This window comes from Setaria viridis, chromosome 7, assembly GCF_005286985.2.
Source record: "Setaria viridis chromosome 7, Setaria_viridis_v4.0, whole genome shotgun sequence".
In the NCBI taxonomy this organism is placed as follows: Eukaryota; Viridiplantae; Streptophyta; class Magnoliopsida; order Poales; family Poaceae; genus Setaria; species Setaria viridis.
In genome coordinates, this window is record NC_048269.2 from 19,020,936 (window position 1) to 19,044,737 (window position 23,802).

A 23,802-nucleotide genomic window follows, 5' to 3' on the forward strand; every position below is an offset into this window, starting at 1 on the left:
GGCCGGCCCCATGGACATGACCTGGACGTCATGATCGCCAGTCGACACTGTGGGCTGCTGCTTGCGTACGTGCTTGCTTGTGGGGAGAACGAGGCGCGGTGTTTCTCGTATTCTCTCTCTCTCTCTCTTTTTCCCCGCTTATTTGCAACGGGGTGCCCCTCGCTTTGTCTCGTTGATAACCTGGCTTGTGGGTCCAGGAGCTTCACAATCCAACTATGTCCTATTTATTTTTAGTTCAAATCATATAATATTATGATCTGATCTTTATTAAGTTTAATCCTTTAATTTGCTAGGCTTAAATTCACATGGAACACTGATGGATCATGTCCTGTCTTTCTACAGTTTGAGCTCCAGTTAAAATCCAATATGAGATTTTTTTTTTGGGTATGAAAACCCAACACATGAACACGGTACGAGGAGACCGTGTTTTTTTTCTTTTACTAATTTCAAATTGTGGAAGTTGTTGGTCGACATGTAGGGCTTCCTAGGCGTGTGCGTGCTTTGCGCCTTTGCTGGACAAATTGCAGGTCCAATAAGGAAGGGTTTGAATAAGTTGATGGGCCGCTGATGGGCCGCAGGCCTTATACTCGTCATGAGGTAGTGTGTGGTGGCTGGAGCTCCACCCCGAAGAATTAATTATCTGAGGTTCTTCATTATTAAGAGATCCTTGGGGTGGCCAAGAGACCATAACAATCATGTTATGCGAAGATTGAGCAAAGTAGTATCATCAAGATTAAATAATCTAAATCACTCCGATGACAGAGAGCTACTATATACAAGTAATCTACCCGCTAATCAATCAGGTTTGATTAAATCTATGCTTAAGAATTCTGATGAATTGTTGATCGGTGAATTGATGAGGACCGTGTAGAGATATAGTTCCTATTGTTAGAACGATGATAAATAAAAAAACATCTAATACTAATGCTAATGATGAATTTATAGTGGACTTTGAGAAATAAAAAACAGTTGTTCTCCGTTCTCCTGCGCCCCTCCGCCACCGAGCCGGGCGCCCCCTCCGCCGCAACCCTCCTCCACCATCCATTGGAGGCATGGTTGATTATCATGAAGCGGAGAAGATGACGGAAGCATAAGACTTCAAATCCAATCGTAGTCGTCCATTTCGCATCCGCTATGACTGAAGGAGATGTTAGAGTATGAGTTGTAATAAATTAGGACATTGTAATCCGAGTATATTTTTATAATTATTTAGAACTCCTATCAGCCCGCACTCTAGAGTATATTTTTATTATACCAGAACTTCTCTTTGTAACCGACTAGTAATCCTGCCCCCTGGAGTATATAAAGGAGGGCAGTGTGTTGACGTAGTGTATTACGCTACTCTAGCGGTCCGAATATGTATAAATTCGTGTCTTGTGTCTTCGCTTTTACCCTCAAGTTCCAGATCCGGCGATTCCCCCACAAACCAATCTACTACCTCGGGTACCCCCTTGGTAGGTTGCCGGGTATAAAACACCGACACTACGCATTTCCCGCACAATGAGGGCAGTAGTCTTAGAAAATGCAAAACCACGTGTACATGTGACCACTTGACTTATCTTAACCGTTGATTTCTCTCCATCCAGCCGTTGATACACTACCTATCCCATATACTTCTCACCTACCCATCATCCATCTCACCATTGATTAAAAAATGAATGGTTTGGATAACTCATGTGGTCACGTGTATATGTGAAAAATGTATATTCCAATAGTTTATCCAATCTCTTTTCTAGCGTCTGTATGGACACTCATGCGTGTGTGCAAAGTCCGTGATAAAGATCTTTCTATCAATAAATAGGAACCATGTGTACGGTGTGAATATAGTATGAACCATGTGCGTCCTAATGTATGTACTTTTTAAAAAAAATGAAAAATGGAAGAGGTGAACAGCTCAACCGATCCACATGATTAGGCACTAGAAGACAAACAAGATTAATGCTAATATCCGGCATATAGAACAAGTCCAACCCCAATGTATTGGATTCCACCAATGTCTCTGCACCTAATACATGCCGGGTATTCAGACCCACTCACGAACTACACCATGGCGACGGCGACAACACCGACCGCGCTCAGCGTTGCAGCTGGGCCGGTGCCGTTCACGGACGTCTGCGGCGCAAGGCCGGACACCATGCCTCCGCCGCCCGATGGCGACGCCAGCGCCACGGCCTCCGCGCCCCCGAGCAGCGCCATGCGGTTCCTGCGCTGGCACCAGGGCACGTGGCTGGCCCCGCAGTTCGTGCCGGGGGTCGTCGCCATCCAGCAGGGGCACTTCGTGCCGCGCCGCGGCGACGTCGTCCTCGCGAGCGCGCACAAGTGCGGCACCACGTGGCTCAAGGCCCTTGCCTTCGCCACCATGGCGCGCGGCGCGCACCCGCCGGCCGGCGCGGGGCACCCGCTCCTCCGCCTCAACCCGCACGACTGCGTCCCGTTCATGGACCTTCTGTTCGCTGACGCCGGCTCCGGGAGCGCGAAGATGGCCGCGCTGCCGTCGCCGAGGCTCATGGCTACGCACATGCACCACTCCATCCTGCCCGACTCCATCAGCAACAACCCCGGCTGCAAAATCGTCTACATATGCAGGTGCGTGTTACAGCTTACAACCAAGATGCAACCAGCGCTAGCCATAACAATCTCTGGGCAACAACTGTTCGGCAGGGACCCGAAGGACATGCTAGTTTCTCTGTGGCACTTCACCAGAAGGGTTAAACCCAACCTCGCCTTCACTGACGTGTTCGAGCGCGCATGCGAGGGCGTGTCTTTCAGTGGCCCCATCTGGGACCATGTCCTGGGGTATTGGAACGCCAGCAAGAAGAGCCCGGAGACGGTGCTGTTCCTGAGGTACGAGGAGATCCTGCGCGACCCCGTCGGAAACGTGAGGAAGCTCGCGCTGTTTGTCGGGCAGCCGTTCTCGCCGGCCGAGGAGGACGCCGAGGGGGCCCTTCCTCCCCTGCGAGCAGCGACGCCACCGCCTCTGCCACGCCGCCGCACGTCATCAGCGCGTCCTCGTCCAGCACCACCGGCGCGCCACGTCACGCGCATTCATCTGCTGGTCCCTGAAAAAGGGGCGGCACGCCATGGGCACGCTGCCGAACATCCCCTCGACGACGGAACCCCAGTCGGAGTGCGTGACGAACGCGCCCACCGACGAGTGCCACAGCACGGCGGCCTGCGGCACGAGGAGCCACCCGGAGGTAGTGGTGGCCTTGGCGCGGTCCGGGAACCCCTGCGGGAGCAGCGGCCACGCGTCCTCCCGCAGCGACCACAGGAACAGGGGGCCTGCACGTCAGCCGGGGGGGGGGGGGGGGGGGGGGGGGGGGGCAACAAAAAGTAAAGGCCAGCCGTCCGTTTTGGGCCAGGGGAAGGCACCGGCCCAGCTAGCCCACGCGATGTAAAAGGAGAGGAGAGCTGGTGGGCCGATTTTCAGCTTGGGAAGGAAGTAGGCCGTGAGGCCCAGGTGGAAGTGGAGAGAAAGAGAGGAGAGGGCCCGGGCCTTGGACCCATAAGTCAGTCGCAGGGGGTAGTGGAGGGGTGAGTGTAAAAGGTTTTTCAGGGTTTTGGATAATCATAGGTTTTCCCTTTTTAGATAAATAGGTTAAATTCGATTTACACCATTTAATTCACAGGAAATTCTAGAAGTACCCAAAATTAGTAAAACCAATTTTAGTAGGATTTTTTTATTTTCCTTTATGCATTAAAATTCTTAAACCCTAGGAAAAATAATAAAAATTTAGGTATTTATTTAATGCCTTTTTGTTTAAGGTATTTAAATAAATGCTTAAACTTTATTAAATGTATAAAACTTGAATAATGCTTTATTATCCACAAATCATTATTAAGTCATAGGAAATAAGTTTTTAGATTAGAAAATTATTATAATGCTTTTAAAAAAAATAAAAGAAAAGGTCTAAGGTAGGATTAGTAAAGGAACTAAAAATGATGGGTTTAATCTTTTCGGGTATTTTGTGTGTTGGCTTGCAACTTTATCATGATAAATTGTGTAGTCACTTGTTGGCTTGCAACTTTATCACGAAGGAAGGTTGTATAGTCTTGTATTCAAAAGTTTGCATCTCTAACTCCTGCATATACTAAATCGTAGACGTCGAAGCTCCTGAAGTGGGATTCGTGGAATTCAGCTGAAGATGGACAGAGTCCGAGAAATGTTGAAGTGCCTCTTTTACTAAAGGGGATTTCCGAAGAACTAACATTTGTTGATCCCAGGCAAGCCCCGGTGCATCTATACCTATCTACTTTGGAGTTATTATTTCATGTGTCCAATTATTGGTTAATTTCTATATGAATGCATTAAGTCTAGGAGTTGATTGAAACCCATTCTTATGCATAATCATACCTTATTTTAAGGACATCTTTGCCACTTGTTCAACAATTAGTAAGTAACCCAAGTTTAGAAATGCTTAGATGCTCAAAGTAACTTGGTTACCGAACCTTAAGGTGAAATGTTGGGTCATACATGCTAATTATGGAAGGTAGCTCGGTAGTTTAAAAAGCAGATAGAAGCTAGAGATGTTAGTTTTGGCTGCCGGCTTAATTTGGTTAAGGCCCGATCATTGTCTTAACCTTTGATCAAGTGATGACACCTGGTTACTTACTGGGTATGGGACCAGTAAAGCCCGGTAGGTTAGTAGACTCTCTGATCGGGAATATTTCGTACCCGTGCTTGACGTGCTGGAGATTGGCAGGGGCGTAGCCTGAAACTCACATGGAGATCAGGCCAGATGTGGGGTCCCATGTGGAGGTACGTCCTTGGGTTCGGGTAGTCTTATTCCCAATCCTTGGGTTTGCTAATCAAAAGGTCGTTACGTACGACCCGTACAGTCGTACATAGCTGGTGATCAGGGTGCTCTCCTGCAGGATGTAAATTGATCCGGATCGCCGCAATTCTCAGTTATGAATGCACTTGATCACTGTTGAGCATCATAGTATAATCTCATGAATGCAATGTCTCACTGAAATTAATTTATTGTATGACTTAATTTCCTACTATTTGCAAAAGTATTTCTTTTTCGCCATCTAGACTGGTTAGGTAACAACTCAAATTGAATTAAAAGCCAAAGTTAAGGTTTCACTTTTAATAAGCTCTTTTGGCAAAAGGTGAGTCAGCCAGTACACTAAACAGCTACCATGCAGTTCCAGAAAAGCTATTATATTAGTTAGTCAGGTAAGTCTTGTTGAGTACCCCTTACTCAGGGTTATCCCTCGTTGCTGTTTCAGAGCCATAGCAGGAGTCCGCTGAGGAAGAAGCCCCGAAGAACTAGGGTATTTTTACGAGTCTCAAAATACCCTAGAAATAAAACTTAGATGTTACCTTTCACCTGGACTGGTTCATGTTTTAAATTCTTAGAACCACGCTAACTTGCACTATTAAGTTTATTTCAAACTATGGTTGTAATAAATCGTACCTTCAGTATATATATAAAAATGTAATGTTTGTTGATGCTATCCCATCGTGGAAGCGATCCTGGTGTATGGCTATGAGACATGACGTGGATCTTTCGAGGAGTCCTAGGGACACTCGACGGACTACCGGACTTATACTGTTTTAAGTGCGTTTCGGATAATTGTTGTTCCGACAGCGATTAGGCGCATTTAAACCAGTTTAAGTTGGGCGGTTCCGCCACATGGATCCATCACCCTCCTTGCCGGATCTGCTGTTGGAGTGGTGGGTCCGGTGGGGAGCGGTGCCGGAGGCGGCCCTAAGGTGGCGTGTCATCTCGGCAGGAGCAGCCAGTCGCGGGGCGAGGGGGCCGTGCGGCACCGAGGAGGAGACTACGCACTACGAGAAGCGACGGGGATTGCACGGCAAGTGGCATGCTGCATGCAGCGTAGCTGGGCAGCTGCAAGCTGACGCGCGGCGTCAGCAGGGGGAAATGTCACGAATGCAGGCGGTGGAGGAGGAGGCCAGCGTGCCGGCTCGAGATGTGTCAGGCCGCTACGGACAGTGACGACCGTGCGCGGCAGCAGATGCGTGCACGCCGACGATGCGGTGAGGCATCGTGGTGGGGCAGCCGAGGGGGTCTACGCGCGGTGCAAGGAGGCACGGTGGCGGTGCCGCTTCGGGAGGGATTCCATGGATGTGGTCCTAGGAATGCGGGGCTGGGGACGTGCAGTGGTAGGGATTGGATGCTCCGGGTGAAAGCCTTTGCCGGCATTTATTGGTGATGGTGGCGGCGCCCTAGGGCGTTGTTCTCCCCGTTGGGGGTGTCATCTTGGAGCTCCTTCCTTGCTGCACGGGATTCTCTAGGTGAAAACTCTGTCCAGATTCTAGACAAGTGGCGGCGACACTGGCGTTGTCCTCTCCTTGGAGACATAGAGACCCATCTTGGCTTGTGGCATTGCTGGTGACGACGGCCAAGGGAGGCCGTAGCCAATAGCAGCGCAAGGCGGCATGGTGCAGAATGGTAAGTTTGATGGGGGTTGCTGAGCTCACGTGGAGGCGATCGTAGTTCTGGAGGCGGCCAGGGGTTATCGCATTGTTGTCGGGTTGGCTGCTTGTAGTGGACTGCGGTGGCTGGCGTTGCTTGGCAACTGTCAGTGCGGCGTGGGACTGCGTCGGAGGACGACGCTCGTAGCAACGGCACATGGGATGACTTGGCTTGTAGTGAACTACGGCGGGTGGCTCAGGTTTGCTAGGTTACTCCGGTGTGGTACATCATCGGAAGTCGCGCAAGCGACTTCTTCGACTACTACCTCGGCGGTGAAGGCTATGTGTGCGGGTGGAGCAACAAGACGAAGTCGGCCTACGGCGTCGGTTCGGCTGTTCGATGGGACCTTGGGAAGTGGGGCAGCTTTGCCCTCCATTCTAATGGCGACAATAGAGACGGATCCGTGGCGGACGTGGCGAGGCTCCCGCGTGCGGTGTTTCTTCGAGGCGACAAGAGCGATGTGGAGTCCAACGGCAGGCGTGGCGAGGCCCCCACGTATTTGTGTTATCGTGGTGTCAATTGCGAGGCAGCCTGCGAGGGGTCAGATCTGGTGGTATCACTCTGTCAGATGGAGTGTGGTGTTGTAGCAGCACTACAACGAAGGGTCCCGCATTGCGATGTCCTTCTTGGTGCGGTGTGGTCTGTTCTCTCTTGGGTCCCTATCGTTGTGAGGTCACGTCGGGAGGTTTGGACAACTGCATGAGAGTGAGATTGTTGGTGAGCGCTGCAATAAGGCTTTCGTTTCGATTGCCGTTGTCGAGTAGTTTTGTGCAACCAACCGGCCGTGTCGTGTTGAGATCCCAATCCAACCGGTCGGCTTTGGCGGGCTGCCGTTGTCGAGTAGTGATGTGCAGCCGACCGGTCAACAGCCGTGTCGTGTTGAGGTCCCAATCCAACCGGTCAGCTTTGGTGGTTTTGAGTTCTCACGTTGATGTCCCAATCCAACCGAGCGAGTATAAGTTATTTTTCTTTTCTTTTTTTCTACCTATGACCTCCCAGTGTCGTAGTCTTGTATTTTTCTCTTATATCAATAAAAACTCGCGTCGCATGGCTCGTTAAAAAAAAGTAATGGAAGTGCGGCTCGTTCGGAAAAAAAAAAGTAACGGAAGTAGTACGAAGTGGAGGATGGGGATGGCCTGGAGTCAACCACAATCTGACAATCATGCTCCCGTAGCCTCTAGATACATGACGTGATTCACCATTTTTAACCCTGTACAGACATACCTGACCCAGGCCCAAAGTATAGAGCTTTTCTCCATTCGCATACATTACTAGGAAGTTGGGCGCGAATCGCTGCGCCTGTAAGGATTATGTTTGTAATTAATTGTCTAGCTATAGTTTGTATGATCTTGTCGAAAATAGATAAATCTATTAATGGCTAGCAAAATCAGATTTTCACAAAAGAAAGACCTATAGCATTATATAGTATTAACACGGTTATAGATAAATTCTACTACATGATTAGTACTGACTGAGCAATCGATTAAGTGATTATTTGTTACAATTCAGAGACACACATTACATGTACAGAGCAGCATGACTTACATGTACAACTCTATATGCCATTTTGCATAGCGCTCATGTAACTGTAGAAAAAGCATGCATTCTTTTGGACCGCAGACAGGCAACCATGCTCCTTGTGTATGCTATATGCGACGAATGGCAAGATTGCAGGTGGACATCTGTTGGTTAGAACAACCGCCATTGTGGGGTTGCTGCAAACTGAGGACTCCGATGAATTGCCCAACATGGAGAACCTACGCCTGCCAAAAGGGTATCCTTCATGGTCCATGAACACACGGCTAGCATTTTTAGAATGGGGAATCAAATATAGTTATCTTCAGTGCACAACATTGAAGATGGTTGGCAATACATTTTTTATTGATTCAGCTATGCAGGCCTTAATAATTAGACAAATGATGTTGCAGGGAAAGAGTGGTCATGGTAGTATAGTACTACCAGATACTCGATCGATTTCCTGATAGCAGGCACTACTGCATGGGAGCTGAACAACCATATCTAATAGTTACATGATATGTATGGTAACTAAACTAATTTAAGAATAAAGAATTACGCTTACAGTCATACTGGAAACATATATATTAGATCATGAGAAACCGATACTCTGATGCTACCATATTTCTAAATTTGTTGACAGATGACTAAATAGCGTGTCTAAATATATAATGGTAGAACAAATCGGCTATGTCAATATAAATATCATAGCTAATTCCACAATTCCTTTTTGCTATCCATTCAACTGCAAGAAAATAAGATTTGAACCTAGGAGGGTATTATATGAAGTCATGAAATGTATGAAATCAACACTGGGAACATAGAAAGCAAAGAAATTTGAAACCAAACTCCGTGGTGCAGATGCTTCAAATTTTACCCATAGAGCTAGAAGGTGTGATGAGTTCAGGACACTGGTCCCTACAGTCTGCTGATGACGAAAATGAGCCTCTTATTTCCAATCAGTCCCTGCGAAGCAAACAAAACCAAAGGACAGACAAAGTGAACTACCAGACCAAATAGACATATCGACTATGGTCGAACAATTAGTATGGAAATGCAGACTACCTGTCCGGCACTGAAATACTGAATAGCGTCGTTGCATGTGCATGGTATTTGCCACCCCTGCCACTTGATGGAGCTCTCGATCGAGCTACCGCCATTGATGATGGCAAGCAATTCGCCGCAGAGCTTCTTGCCCAGGCCCTGAGGTGTAGGACCTTAAGGAGTCCAGATGCTCGATGCGCTTCCGGCAGGACTGGAGGCATCGGCGGCTCTGCATCTCGCGTCAGCACCAACGTTCCTCCTCGGCCATGGTGAGCAGCGAGTCGGCGTGCAGCTACGACGGCAGTGTCGCAGGGAACGACCTGGCACCAGTCTCACCGTCGAAGGAGAAACTGTAGAGACGGAGGAGCGTGTCACGTGTGACGCTTGGCCTCTGTGCTGAACTGGCCAGGCAGGGACAGGCCGAGACTGAGGTTGATGTCGTCCGACTCGCCGTCCTGTGGTTGCTGTGATAATAATGGAAAAAATATTCCGGATTCAACCTTCCGGAAGAGAAGAGAAGGAATCAGTCCGCACTTATGTCGAGCGATAACAAAACAGTACACCCTCAAAAGAAGTTCACAACAGAAGTACAACTCAGTAACCAGTATTCGCGCAGTTGTTTACAAAAGCCTGCACGTTTCCTTCAGGACATTAACAATGCTACAAGATAGTTTTGCTCACATGCAGATGGCAGCGCTGGTTTGTCGTTGCTCGTTCCAATTATATAAACTTGCTCACATGCAGATGGCAGCGCCGGTTTGTTCATTAGAGAAGGGAACGACGTTTGTGGTGAAGAGCAACAGATTCTAAGTGAAAATGATCTCTCAAGTCGCCGACTGCAACACTCGTTGTTACGATTCTGAACTCTCAAGATTATTTGGAGCTCACAAAGGGTGCACAAACTTTGGCAAAGCTCTGCTTCGAGCTTGAATACCCTCAATCATCGTCGGCAGTTACCTACACCTTTCCTGCTCTGACATCAATGCCCTAGTACATGGGGTTCCCATGAATCTGCAATTCTAAAGGTTAATTTTACCCAAAGACTTTGATCAGGCTAGCTGACAGCTCCAAGATATTCAACTGGAACTTTGGTCGTTCCTTGTGCGGTCCAAGACTCTGAACGTCTCTCTCGTATATGCTTATGCGATTTGACAAACGACTTTGACCGTGGCGGCTATTCGGCCAGGTTGATCGAATGATGTTGACCTACTTTCAACTAACCTAGAATATCTATAATTTATCTCGTCATGTTATGTATGAAAAAATTTACTGCCTATAAGGGCAAATAGTTTATGTAACCCACCTGCAGGTTGCATGTTGCATGGTGAAAAAGATGATGGGGAAAGCTCGTTAGAGATGCTCCATTCAACAGTCGCTGGGCAACATGCAGACTGCATCCTACGTTTTCAGTCTGCGTGAGGCCACCTGTGTATTCCATCAGTTTCAGATCGCAACTCAAAACTTATGGGTCTGAGAAGATTAAGTGGCATGTACAGTATAAACATGCCATTACCTCTGGTCCGCAAGCAGGTCGAGCCAATTTGATGACGAGGGCTTTGAATAACGGTGACCAGGTTACCGACACAACGTGACATAAAAATTAAGGCCATCAAAGCATGCCTGTGTACCACCTCCAAGTTTCAACATGATCACGATGGCTGGATTGCTGTTCAAATATCCAATCACCAGAGCGAGAGCAGGATCTCTGAAAATATCAGGGAGGAAGGAAGGTGCACTCTTTAGCAGCCATTGATTTTTTTATGTACATCCATACATCATACAGAAGACTATAAAAAACGAAGCATTGAAAAAACTTACCCATTTTGACATCTTCCAGCTAGTAATGGGTTCTGGCAATGATATCAAGCCACTTGATAAATTAATACTGTTCCCAAACCAACCTGGGGAGTGCTTGGGTTCACCATGATCTCTATATGTAAACCTCATTTCTAACAGCTGCTTAGCATCCATAACCCCACGCATCGTATGTTTAGTTCCCGGGTAGTTCAGCATGCCACTCTTCCTAACCCTATGCAGATTTCTCACATCCATATGCATCCTATCATGTTGTGGTGCCATGGACACCATCGCACCTGGCCAAGCACTTGTTGGCAAAGACAGGCTTGTCTCCAGCAACGGCCAGTTTGCACTTGGCTTCTTCAACACTGGCAGTAAGTCCCCCAACACCACCCTGAACTGGTACCTAGGCATTTGGTTCAACAGAGATCCAAAATTAACTCAAGTATGGGTTGCGAATGGTGACAACCCCCTCAGAGATCACACCTCATCTGAGCTCACGATCTCCAATAATGGCAACCTTGTCATCTTAAACCAAGCCACCAACTCCACAGTCTGGTCCACACAAGCACATACCACAACCAACAACACAGTAGCTATACTGTTGAACAATGGAAACCTCATCCTACAGAAATCCTCAAACTCATCCGATGTGTTGTGGCAGAGCTTTGACTACCCCACAGATACTTTCCTCCCTGGTGCAAAACTTGGTTGGGACAAGGCCTCTGGTTTGAACCGCCGTCTTGTTTCAAGGAAGAATTTGATCGACCTAACTCCTGGAAGATACTCTGAGGAATTAGATCCAAGCGGTACTAATCAGTACATCATTACACTGTTGAACTCCTCCATACCATATTGGTTCGGTGGGATATGGAACGGCAAATACTTTACCTTGGTGCCAGAGATGGAAGGGGCCCAACCTTTCAATTTAACATTTGTCAGTAATGACCAAGAGAAGTACTTCACATATAATTTACTAGATGAAACAACAGTTGTCCGTCATGTAATGGATGTCTCAGGTCAAGTTAAAACATTCATTTGGCTTGAAAGCTCGCAGGATTGGTTAGTTTACTATGCCCAACCTAGAGCACGGTGTGATGTCTATGCTGGATGTGGACCTTTCACAGTTTGCAATGATAATGAACTGCCACACTGCAACTGTATGAAGGGTTTCTTGATAAGATCACCAAAGGACTGGGACTTAGGTGACCAAACAGATGGGTGCATGAGAAATATTCCGTTAAATTGTGTGGACAACAAGAGCACAGGTAGTTCAATTGACAAGTTCTATTCTATACAGTGTGTCACACTACCTCATAATGCCTACAACATAGAAGCTGCTACCAATGCAGGTAAATGTGAAACAGTTTGCTTAAGTAATTGCTCTTGCACGGCATATTCTTATGGCAATGGTGGCTGCTTTGTCTGGTACAGTGAATTACTTAATGTAAAACAGCAGCAGTGTAATGGCACATCTGATATTAATGGAGGAACTCTATACGTTCGCCTTGCTGCAAAAGAGGAGCAAAGTCGAAAAAACAACATAAGAGGAATGATGATTGCCATTAGCCTTGGTGTAAGCTCTGCCATCATGTTTCCTCTAGCACTTGTATTAATGATTTGGTGGAACAAGAAAAAGAGGTGCAACTTTGCATTGAACAATGCTCAAGGTGGTAATGGAATTATTCCATTTACATATACTGATTTGCAGCGTGCAACTAAGAGCTTCTCAGAAAAGCTGGGAGAAGGCGGCTTTGGTTCCGTATTCAAGGGCTTTCTAAGAAACTCAACCATAGCAGTGAAAAGGCTTGATAGAGTGCACCAAGGAGAGAAACAGTTCAGGGCTGAAATTAGCTCACTTGGACTTATCTAACATATAAATTTAATTAAGTTAATTGGATTTAGCTGCAACAGTAATAAAAAATATCTTGTCTATGAATATATGCCAAATCATTCCCTTGACAAACACCTATTCCCAGGCAATGCTAATATCTTGAATTGGGATACTAGGTATCAAATAGCACTAGGAGTTGCTAAAGGACTAGCCTATTTGCATGAGAGCTGTCGAGACTGCATTATGCACTGTGATGTTAAACCTGAGAACATACTTCTCGATGAATCATTTATTCCCAAAATTGCAGATTTTGGAATGGCAAAGTTTTTACACAGGGATTTCAGCCGAGCTTTGACTACAATGAGAGGCACCATTGGATATCTTGCACCTGAATGGATCAGTGGAGTGGCCATCACACCAAAAGTAGATGTCTACAGCTATGGAATGCTTCTGTTCGAAATTATTTCACTTCACACAGGGAACTTACCACTGTTGATGATGATTATACTTATTTCCCAGTGCAAGTCGCACATAAGCTTCTTATAGGCAATGTTGGAAGCATGGTGGATCACAAATTACATGGTGATGTCAATCTAAAGGAAGCTGAAAGAGCTTGCAAGGTTGCTTGTTGGTGCGTTCAAGACAATGAGGCTGATCGACCAATGATGGGTGAAGTGGTTCAAATTCTTGAGGGTTTAAAAGAGCTTGGCATGCCCCCAGTGCCAAAACTACTTCAAGCTATAGCAGAAGACTCTCATTCAGTGTGAATTTAGTCTTTTTTGCCAAAAACATTTCAATTTAAGGAGCTGCCAAGTTTTTCATCAGCAGAGATACGATTAATGTTTATCAACATCCGGCAAATTCTTATACCAATGACTATATGGTAAGCTAAGGAGTTAATAAAAAAAATACTAAATCAACTTGTGAACTACATTAAATGTATATAAACTCAGGATTCTAGCCACAAGAGAGAGATTGGAGGTGATTGTGACAGGTGAAATGTTGCATACCAGTGTTGTATAAAACCATAAAGTCAGTCAGAGTAGCTGCCTGTGGCCATTAACAGTCGATGGGTGACATATAAACATCAAAATAGGCTTCAATCTACTTGAGGAAGGCCTAGTAGTCCATTTCTGCTCGAGTTAGGTTGATTTTGTGCCCAAACGCTAATTAGGCTGAGAGCAAAAAGAATTAAATTACAGAACAGCTATTTTATTTTCCACGAGAGTAAAAAAAAAGGCAAATTACATACCTGTGATACCTAAGTGCAAGTTGTCTGGCTTTGCGGGGTGTTACTTGATTCCTGAGAACCATGGTGTGCGACAACACCAAGTCAAACGACGGAGGCTAAAAATACTGATTTCCCGACACCACGTCAAATGCAGCAACATCCTGGGCTCCCGAAAGGTGTTGGGAATTGGGACGGCGCTGCGGTGGCTCTCGCGGGGTATTTGGGGATGGCGCAGTGGTGTTGGCCCCGCCGAGGCTTCCCGGAAGAAAGGAGTGGGGGTGGGCCCTGGGGTGTACCGGGATGGCTCGACGGCGGAGGTAGCCGCCGAGGCATCCCGCGGCGGCGGGGTGGGGGTGAGGCCTGGCTAACCTGATGCGGTGGGCTGTGGGGGTTCGGAGGGAAGTGGCTTCGCCTAGGAGGTTGCCGCCGGCACGGCAAAGGGAGGAGGAGCCGGGCTTGGTGGGGGGCAGAGAGTTGGAGAAGGAGCAACTGAGCAAGAGTGGACAAGAGTGGAATTGATCACTGGTGTTGCCATTGGTGCAAACATTGCAGCCTCCAGTTTCGTCCTAGTAGTGATCTGGAGGAGAAATGGTTTGTGGTCTAGCGCACGTACAACGCTACAACAGACAATTGCCAGAAGGTACTGTTGGCATCATTGCATTCAGGCATGTTGATTTGCAGCGTGCAACGAAAAAGTTCAGTGAAGCTAGGCAATTGTTGATGCAGTACACTGCAGCTGCATGGAATGGTGTGGATACTGACCATGGGAAAGGTCGCTGCAGAGGCTTTCTCCATTCACAACTGCCAGTCATGTATGTAAGGTACAACCTGACTTTTATGCCAGATACGGAGATACTACCTCCCATGTACTCCCTCCGCTCCAAATTGCAGATTGTTTTGGATTTTCTAGTTTTGCTATGCACTTAAATTTAAATATAGTGTATAGTGTATATCTAGATGCATAATAAAATCCATAAACCTAAAAAAGTTAAAAGTTAAAACGAAGGGAGTACTGTTTATTGTACTGAGAGATCAAATCAAATGATGGTAGTAGTGAACAGAAGTCAATGACTCCACAGAAACTGCATCACTTAACATGCTACCTCTGCGTAACAGGTCAAAGCATCCAATTTCGAATAGGATTTCTTTCGAATAGCCGTGACATACTGGCCACACGGTCATGCCTGTGAGCTTCCACCAACAAAAAAATAAATTCCCTGTTTTTACACAAGCAAACATGACCACGTCAGATTCACAAATCCAACCACCAGAGCAAGAGTTTAGGTCCACGCCTAGATGGGAGGACGATCTCTGGAAAGGCCAAAATGGAGGAAAGAGGCACATAGACTACAATAATTATATACTGTTTTTTCATGTAATTTGCAGCATGTGCATTCATACATCATACAGAAGAATAGCCAAAAAAAATATTGACCACAGTTGCCCCTTCTTTCACATTGTTTCAGCCACTTGATAAGTAAATTAAGGATGGGTATCACTGTCAGCATGCATTAGACCATACTGTGTTCTTTAGTTTCAGAACCAACCGGTAAGACTCGACTTCACCAACTATGTGTCGCTGAGTGTTATATGTACAGCTTCATGTTTCTAATTTATCATTTACACCACACACCTATCTGATCCAGATCCAACTTCCCCCGTCCTTCACCATGCCTCTAATCCCCACCCTTTGTGGATTTCTCTTGTTCCTATACATCCTACCATGCTGTGCTGCCAAAGACACCATCACACCTGGTCAAGCACTTGTCGGCAGTGAGAAGCTCATCTCCAGCAATGGCAAGTTTGCACTCGGATTCTTCCAGACAGGCAGTAAGTCCTCCCAAAACACCCTGAACTGGTACCTAGGTATTTGGTTCAACAGAGTTCCAAAATTAACTCAAGTATGGGTTGCGAATGGTGACAACCCACTCACTGATCAGACTTCATCTGAGCTTAAAATCTCTGATAATGGCAACCTTGTCATCTTCAGCAGAGCCACCAACTCCATGGTCTGGTCCACACAAGCAAATACCACAACCAACAACACCGTAGCTATACTATTGAACAATGGAAACCTCATTCTACAGAACTCCACAAACTCATCTGATGTATTATGGCAGAGCTTTGACTATCCCACAGATACTTTCCTCCCTGGTGCAAAACTTGGTTGGGACAAGGTTACAGGTCTGAACCGCCGTCTTGTTTCTAGGAAGAACTCGATCGACCTAGCTCCTGGAAGATATTGTGAGGAGTTAGACCCAGGTGGTGCTAATCAGTATATCATTACATCATTGAACTTTTCGATACCATATTGGTTCAGCGGGGTATGGAACGGCCAATACTTTCCCTCAGTGCCCGAGATGGCAGGACCTTTTCTTTTCAATTTTACATTTGTCAACAATGACCAAGAGCAGTACTTCACATACGACTTACTAGATGAAAGAACGGTTACCCATCATTTATTGGATGTCTCAGGTCGAACAAAGACATTTGTTTGGCTTGAGAGCTCACAGAAATGGTTAATGAGCTACGCTCAACCCAAAGCTCAGTGTGATGTCTATGCTGTATGTGGGCCTTTCACAGTTTGTAATGATAATGAACTTCTTTTCTGCAACTGCATGAGGGGTTTCTCCATAAGATCGCCAAAGGATTGGGAGCTAGATGATCGAACAAGTGGATGCATGAGAGATACTCCATTAGATTGTGTTAGCAACAAAAGCACAGGAAGTTCAACCGACAAATTCTATTCTATACCATGTGTTAGGCTACCTCCTAACGCCTACAACATAGAAGCTGCAACCAGTGCAGATAAATGTGGAACAGTTTGCTTAAATAATTGCTCATGCACTGCATATTCCTATGGCAATGGAGGGTGCTTAGTCTGGCACGACGAATTACTCAATGTAAAACAGCAGCAGTGTAATGACGTAACTGATACTGGTGGAGGAACTCTATACCTTCGCCTTTCTGCGAAAGAGGAGCAAAATCAGAAAAGCGGTGCAAGAAGAACGGTGATTGCCATTGGCCTTGCTGTAAGCTTTGCCATCTTGTTTTCTCTGGCACTGGTACTAATGATTTGGTGGAACAAGAGGAAAAGGTATAGCTTCACATGGAACAACGCTCAAGGTGGTAATGGAATTGTTCCATTTAGATATACTGATTTGCAGCATGCAACTAAAAATTTCTCAGAAAAGCTAGGAGAAGGTGGCTTTGGTTCAGTATTCAAGGGATCTCTGCATGAATCGACAACCATAGCAGTAAAAAGACTCGATGGTGCATATCAAGGAGAGAAACAATTCAGGGCTGAAGTAAGCTCAATTGGGCTTATCCAACATATAAATTTAATTAAGCTAATTGGCTTCTGTTGCAGCAGCGATAGCAAATTGCTTGTCTATGAATATATGCCGCATCGCTCCCTTGACATTCATTTATTCGCAGGTGATGCTCAAATCTTGAACTGGAGTACTAGGTATCAAATAGCTCTAGGAATTGCTAGAGGACTAGCCTATTTGCATGAGAGCTGTCGAGATTGCATTATACACTGTGACGTTAAACCTCAAAACATACTTCTAGATGAATCATTCACCCCCAAAATTGCAGACTTTGGAATGGCAAAGTTTTTAGGAAGGGATTTCAGCAGGGCTTTAACTACAATAAGAGGAACCATAGGATATCTTGCACCTGAATGGATTGGTGGAGGGGCCATCACACCGAAAGTTGACGTTTACAGCTATGGAATGCTTTTGTTCGAAATTGTTTCAGGGAGGAGGAACTCACATATTGAACGTAATGATGATACTTATTTCCCTGTGCAAGTTGCAAGTAAGCTTCTTGTCGGAGATGTTGGAAGCTTGGTGGATCACAAATTGCATGGCGATTTCAATCTAAAGGAAGCCGAAAGGGCTTGTAAGGTTGCTTGTTGGTGCATCCAAGACAATGAGACCGATCGACCGACGATGGGTGAAGTGTTTCAGATACTTGAGGGTTTAATAGAACTTGACATTCCTCCAATGCCAAGACTACTCCAAGCTATTGCAGGAGGCTCTCATTCAGCATGAGTTTAGTCTTAAAATTTCAAGGGTTTCAGCCAGGCAGAGTCATCAGCAGTGATAGGATTAGCATTTACGTTGTGTTATGTATAAAATTCTCAGGTGTAATTTGCCCAGTTCTATTTTCATGAAAGACCAGACTGAACCCTCTACTTTTAAGATTGGTATTCAACCCCCTGAAGTATAGAAAGTAGTGCGTATCATCCCTTAGTGGTTTTGAAACTAATTTTGCCACAACGTGTTTCTTTCACAAGTCCCTGCAGAGCAAGGTTAGCTTCAAGAACTTTGGCCGAACAATGAAGCCCACACATTTCACAAATATGCACTTTGCGTGTGCAACTAGAAGCAGGTAGGACCAACAAGGCTGAAGGTTGCAACCATTCGATGTGGCCCAAACCAAACAAGGCATTTGCGGAGAAACGTTGGTTGTCGATGGGGTGGGCAGGTCATCAGAGGCGTGTTTGTGGAACATGAAAATGAGTCTGGTTTGGAAATTGAGGAGGGAAGGTGGATGAGGTAGGAGTATTCAAATGTAGGCATCTCAATTAAACTGCACATGATTAAAAACGTGGGTCCAGCAGTGATGAAATGGCATGCCTTTAGCCCTTTACATCCCAGGACTAGAACTACGGCCCAACCAACTATCAGATACTACCGGGCCCTTAAACTTCGTTCGTGATCACAAAGAACCCATTGGACATTCTGACTTTTAACTTGTTGTCCGACAATGAGCAATGACAACAAAACATCAGATCAGTCCATATGGTAGGACCCACACATACAGCTAACGAAGGAATTCAATCAAGAACTGTCTATCGGGGACGAACCTTTTTTTACTATGAATATATCCAATCATCCAAAGTCAGTCAGCAGATAACGAAGCAGTCCTCGATAAGCTCCTGGCGAACAAAAAAGGCAGCGCTCTTACTACTGACCTACAATTTGCCAAATATGATGCATAAGCATCCCTAGACTGCAGCTGACTGTGAACTAAGCAGATAATAAATGTATATTTCTACTTGTGAACTATATTAAATGTTTATAGACTCAGATTTATAGCAACAGCCAACAAGCGAGCAAGAGCGAGACCACAGCGGACTCTGACAAGTGAAATGATGCATACCACTGATGGAGCAGATGCTTGTGGCCATTCACAGTTGACAAATGGCATGAAGACATCAGAAGTCTTCAGATGAACTCAGCCAGAATCAATAGATGCACAGGCGCGGTGTGCTATAGCCAGATATTCATTTCTATAAGCCCTGTCAATGAGGAATGCAGATTGGTGGAGTTGGTTGATTTTGTGCCCAAGTGCTTATTATACTGGGAAGCAAAAAAAAAGTTATATGAAAATTATTTTATTTCCACAGAAGAGATAATAAAGATAAATTGCATGCCCCATCGTCATGTACCTGGTCTTGAGGGCTATTACTTGATGCCAGAGAGGTGTGATATGTGACAAAATCTAGTTCCTAAAAAGGTAAGGACTGCACAACTTAAACTTTTGATACATGACAGGCTGATCAAAATTAGCAAAATGGATCACATAATACCTGAGTGAAAGCGGGACTTAACCCAGGGTGCATTCCTTCATAATTGATTGGTTCCATGGGATTTGAAAGGTCCACCCCCTGGATCACAAGCAGATAAATATCTGATACTACATAATCAAAAATAATTCATAACTTCATACCCTGCAAGATTTACAAGCTGGAACTTGGCTGCCCACAGGAACCATGTTAGGATGTGCCTCCAAGCCCTGTATGTCCTAAAGTTTCATGACTCAAGTATTGATTTGACTAAGAAGCAGAAACATTGAGCAACATGAAATAGATGCAAAAACTGAAATGCGATTTCTAATATTGCTCTCTTCGGTTACTAAGAGAAACAAAAGACAGAAGTTTTAATACTAAGACAAACAAATGTAGAACTTTTACAGTCAACTCAGTACAACAAGGGGACTTATAATATCTGCAACATACATTTTGTCCAAAAATTAATCTAGAGAGTGCTGAGGAACATGGGACGCTTGACAGAATTTCAGGACAGACATATCGCATGCCTAGTCCACTACATAGGTAGGAACAAATCCATATGGAATCAGTCAATAGTTAGCATGAAACAAATGAAAACCCCTATGGTTACAGATGAAGAATCAGCACAACTCAAATAAAATGAAAAACCAGTGGAATTACCATACCTGAAATGTAGCATTTCCAGATCGAGCAGAAGCATCAGCTAACGAATACATCACTGACGGTTGCTCCGAAAGCACCTTCTGCTTCTTTCGCAAGCCTTTTTCAATGCAGTTTCTTGGTTGCATTTTGTTTTTTTGTCCCTTTTTTGATTCTTTTGCTCTTGCCTTGCTTGATTTTTCTAGGACATTTTCTGATTCTGTGCCATCTGTGATGGAAGATAAGGATATCATAGGATTCTCAACATCAGGCTGGATCATAGATGTACTAATGCTCGTTTGCTTTAATAAGATGTCATCAACTTTCTTTCCAAGTTCCAACCAAAATTTGTCTAGTATTCTATACGATTCTTCACATCCCGATGCTCGAGTAACAAGCCTAACATACTTCTGGCACATGCATTGATAGCGACTAGAGAATTCCAATGATTTATCCGTTTGAAATGTTTGACCTGGAGCCTCCAAGGATGTCAAACACCTAGCATATTTGGTCCAGCGCTTCAAGATGTACCTATCTGGTAGGTACTTTATATCCATAGCATCTAGAACTTTAAGTGCATGGCTACACAAGAAACCCTTTGTCTCAAACTTTCTACATGAGCAAGAAACCGTCTGTTCTGTAGGGTTTCCATAAACCTTAAATTGCTTCTCTTTATCAATAACTGAAACAGTATATTCACGACACGGGCCACTTTCATCACGGTTCACAATGTAAGCTGACTGGAACTCTTCATGTTCTTCTTGGAAAAGCTGAAAGATCATAGTGGCATAGACCTCGGAAGCTTGTAGTAGAACAGGAGCTTTAATCTTGAAGTAAGGCAACTTAAGCCTTGAACTATACTCAATTTCCAGTTCCTTGTGGCGCCTATCATTGACCACTTTTTGGACATGCCTCAGGAACAAAATAATATCCACCTCGGCTCTTAAATGATCCCGCACCTCAGAATGCAGGCTATCATTAAATCGTGTACCCTTCATCCCTGCTGAAAATATTCCTTTTACATAGGGTTTGGCCCACTTCTCTTTTTCTTCAAATACCTTTTGCAACCATACATTATCACAAAGGTTATGTTTATTGATCATAGCATTCCAAGAAGTGATAAACTCCATCTCTTCCTCATACTCATTGATGCAAGCCTTGAATTCCTTGATAAAACTGCAGTCACCTTTACCAAGATGATTCAAAATCCTGGTTGCAGCATGCTTTAGATTCCATGCGCATATAGCATGACTTGTACCAGGCATCACCAGCGACACGGCCTTTGCTATAACCATGTCTTGATGTGAAAAGAAAGTCCTTGGCGCTTGCTGTGACATTGCATGCAGGAATGTCTCAAACAGCCACTGGAAAGACTCAGCAGTTTCATCATACATGAGCGCCAGGGCGAAAAGAATAGGCTCACCCAAATTGTTGCAGCCAACAAAGGAGGCGAAATGACGGAGGCTAATACTGTTTCTTGACACCACATCAAACGCGACAACATCACCGAAATGACTGTAGTCGATAACCATCCTCGCATCTGCCCAGAATACATTCGCCACTTTATCCTCAACATCCAACTGCACTGCATAGTAGAAGCCAGGGTCAGCCTGAGACTGTTCCTGAAAGTAATTCAGTAAAGTGCCAGCCTCCCCATACTTCATCTCCCACTGCCTCCTCATCCGCAGAGGCCTCCGTTGCCCACCTTCCCCTGCACTCGCAGTCACAGCATTGTCCCCTTCTGCACAATTCTGCACTCCCAGTGGCTCACCCCCATTCACTGGATAATCCGGAGGCGGAACAGCATCAGGTGCTGCTGCCGTCCCCAGGAATGGGCAGGTCACGAAGGACGGGGCGAGCGGGTGGTTGTGCCGCGGCTGGAAAGCATAGACCTCTAATTTGGCGCCAGGCTTCGGTCGCCGGACGATGAGGTGCGCATTGCACCCCGTCCTTGAGTCCGGCACCGGCCCCTTGCTGGTGTGACTGGCCCGATGACCCTCGCGCGAGCAGGCGAACTTGCGGGAGGTGATTTCACCGGTCTTCTTGCTACGGTTGGCGTACTCCTTGCGGACGTTGAACCCCACCTTCCAGCCGTAGTAGCGGTAGAACTCGTACGCCTCCTGCTCTGACCCGAACTCCTGCCCCATCCGCGGCGTGTACTCCTCTGGCCGCGTAGGCGGCCCCGCCCCAAGGGGTGTCGTGGGCGCCGTGGCGGCGTCGGCGGCGGTGGCGACCGCGGGGTGCCGGGACACCACTGGAGTAAATGCGGTAGCCCCTGAGGAATTTCTGGGCGGCGCCGCACTGGTGGCAGTGGCGGTGGCGGTGGCGTTGGGACCTCGCGGGGCATTTCGGGAAGGCCCGGTAGCGTTGGCCCGTGAAGTCTTGCGCGATGGAGGGGCGGCGATGGTGAGCCCCCGGGTGGCTGCGGACGGCGCAGCGGCGGTGGTGGTCGTCGCCGAGGTGTCCAGGGGCGGCGGGGTGGTGACTGGGAGGTTAGGTTTTGGCGGGGAGGGGAGCGAGGGGGAGGCGTGGCTGCCTGACGAGGCGGGCTCGGCGATATTGGGACCGGGAGCCGGGTGGGGGTCAGAAGGAGGGGGAGGGGACGCGGCCGAGGAGCTCATCGTCGGCGCGGCGACGGGAGGATGGAGGGGGCTAGTTGGCGCCGTGGAGGGCTGGAGGCTGGAGGCTTGGTTTGGGGTTCGGTGCTCCGTGACACTGTTGTCGACTTGTCGCGACGCAATGGCGGAGTAACAAAAGATGTCTTCCCACGTGAGTAAAATTTTAAACCTAAAATAACTCCATTAATATTTTAAATTTACTATAAAATATATGTTATTCTCTGCAAAGCTGAACTATGAGCGACCACCAAGTCACTCGCTGGCCATCGATGCAGCAATTTCGGGAAAACTCCAAGCCGATACACCCATGTACGTGAAACCCACACCTTTCCGTCATCCCTTGCTTCCCTTACTGCCTCATCCAGCAACATTTCCTTTTTTTCATGCGTACTCCCTCTCTCCCCTTTTCTGATCTCTCTTTTCGGTGGTAGAAGGGCAGGAGCTAGCAGACAAGTGACGGTGGAGAGGTCACCATGGCGGAGGGGATCCTCTCCTTCCCCTTCATTGCCGGCAGGCAGCTCCTGGCTCCGTCCTATCCCATGAAGCCCGTCGTAGAGATGGTTCGGAGACGAGGAGCACCGGTGCAGCCATGCGGGTATGGCGGGACACGGCGACGCGGGCCACGAAGATGGCACAGCAAGTTGCGCGGCGAACAGCAGGGACCGGAGGCTGAGTGCCTGCGTTTTTTTCTTCTTCCTTTTTCATCTTTTTTCTTATTTCCTTCTTCCCTTTGTATTTTTTTTCTGAAAACGTTGCTTAATGGAAAAGTTATATATATAACTTATATATACTTTTTTATATAATTTTTGCTCCTTTCCCATGAGTTATACATATAACTTTTTTATTTGAAAAAATTTTATGTATAAGTTTTGCTTGCCCCGTATATATAACTTTTTGATTTGGAAAAGATTATATATATAAGTTTTGCTTTTTCTTCGGTAAGTTTTTATTATGTATAGGTTGGTAAATTTTTATTATGTATAGGTTGCATCGTTGACTTTGTTTAAAACGGGCCCGTGGTGGCACGCTGGCTGGAAAATGCGTGGCAGAAATAAAATCAGCAAGCTGGGAGCCCCTGTGGAGCTACGCGGGGA

At 46.2% G+C, this 23,802-nt stretch overlaps 3 protein-coding genes and 1 pseudogene across 32 annotated transcripts; 3 read left to right on the top strand and 1 right to left on the bottom strand.

Annotated features, from left to right (window-relative positions):
* Positions 1-2,020: 2,020 nt before the first annotated feature.
* Positions 2,021-3,639, top strand: LOC117865452 (cytosolic sulfotransferase 12-like). Its single transcript, XM_072295304.1, has 3 exons — positions 2,021-2,586; positions 2,662-3,288; positions 3,630-3,639. Exons 1-3 carry the CDS (start codon positions 2,048-2,050, stop codon positions 3,637-3,639), a joined length of 1,176 nt encoding a protein of 391 aa, XP_072151405.1. The 5' UTR covers positions 2,021-2,047.
* Positions 3,640-7,846: 4,207 nt separating this feature from the next.
* Positions 7,847-22,790, bottom strand: LOC117865105 (protein FAR1-RELATED SEQUENCE 7). 30 transcript variants are annotated; one of them, XM_034749203.2, is made up of 14 exons: positions 20,117-22,790; positions 19,610-19,684; positions 19,470-19,547; positions 19,329-19,388; positions 19,040-19,239; positions 18,744-18,815; positions 13,889-15,084; positions 13,647-13,811; positions 11,694-11,722; positions 10,824-11,578; positions 10,519-10,710; positions 10,309-10,430; positions 9,027-9,505; positions 8,523-8,927 (listed from the first exon to the last, which is right to left on the bottom strand). In XM_034749203.2, exons 1-5 carry the CDS (start codon positions 22,709-22,711, stop codon positions 19,150-19,152), a joined length of 2,898 nt encoding a protein of 965 aa, XP_034605094.1. In that variant the 5' UTR covers positions 22,712-22,790; the 3' UTR covers positions 8,523-8,927; positions 9,027-9,505; positions 10,309-10,430; positions 10,519-10,710; positions 10,824-11,578; positions 11,694-11,722; positions 13,647-13,811; positions 13,889-15,084; positions 18,744-18,815; positions 19,040-19,149. The 30 variants fall into 30 exon arrangements, with proteins under 30 accessions (XP_034605084.1, XP_034605094.1, XP_034605091.1 ...); XM_034749200.2 differs by having other exon boundaries at positions 10,824-11,590; XM_034749199.2 differs by having other exon boundaries at positions 11,654-11,722.
* Positions 11,017-13,403, top strand: LOC117865108 (G-type lectin S-receptor-like serine/threonine-protein kinase At2g19130; annotated as a pseudogene).
* On the top strand, positions 15,538-18,075 carry LOC117865107 (G-type lectin S-receptor-like serine/threonine-protein kinase At2g19130). The gene has a single exon (XM_034749228.2). The coding sequence runs from the start codon at positions 15,538-15,540 to the stop codon at positions 17,923-17,925; it is 2,388 nt and encodes a 795-aa protein (XP_034605119.1). The 3' UTR covers positions 17,926-18,075.
* Positions 22,791-23,802: the final 1,012 nt, after the last annotated feature.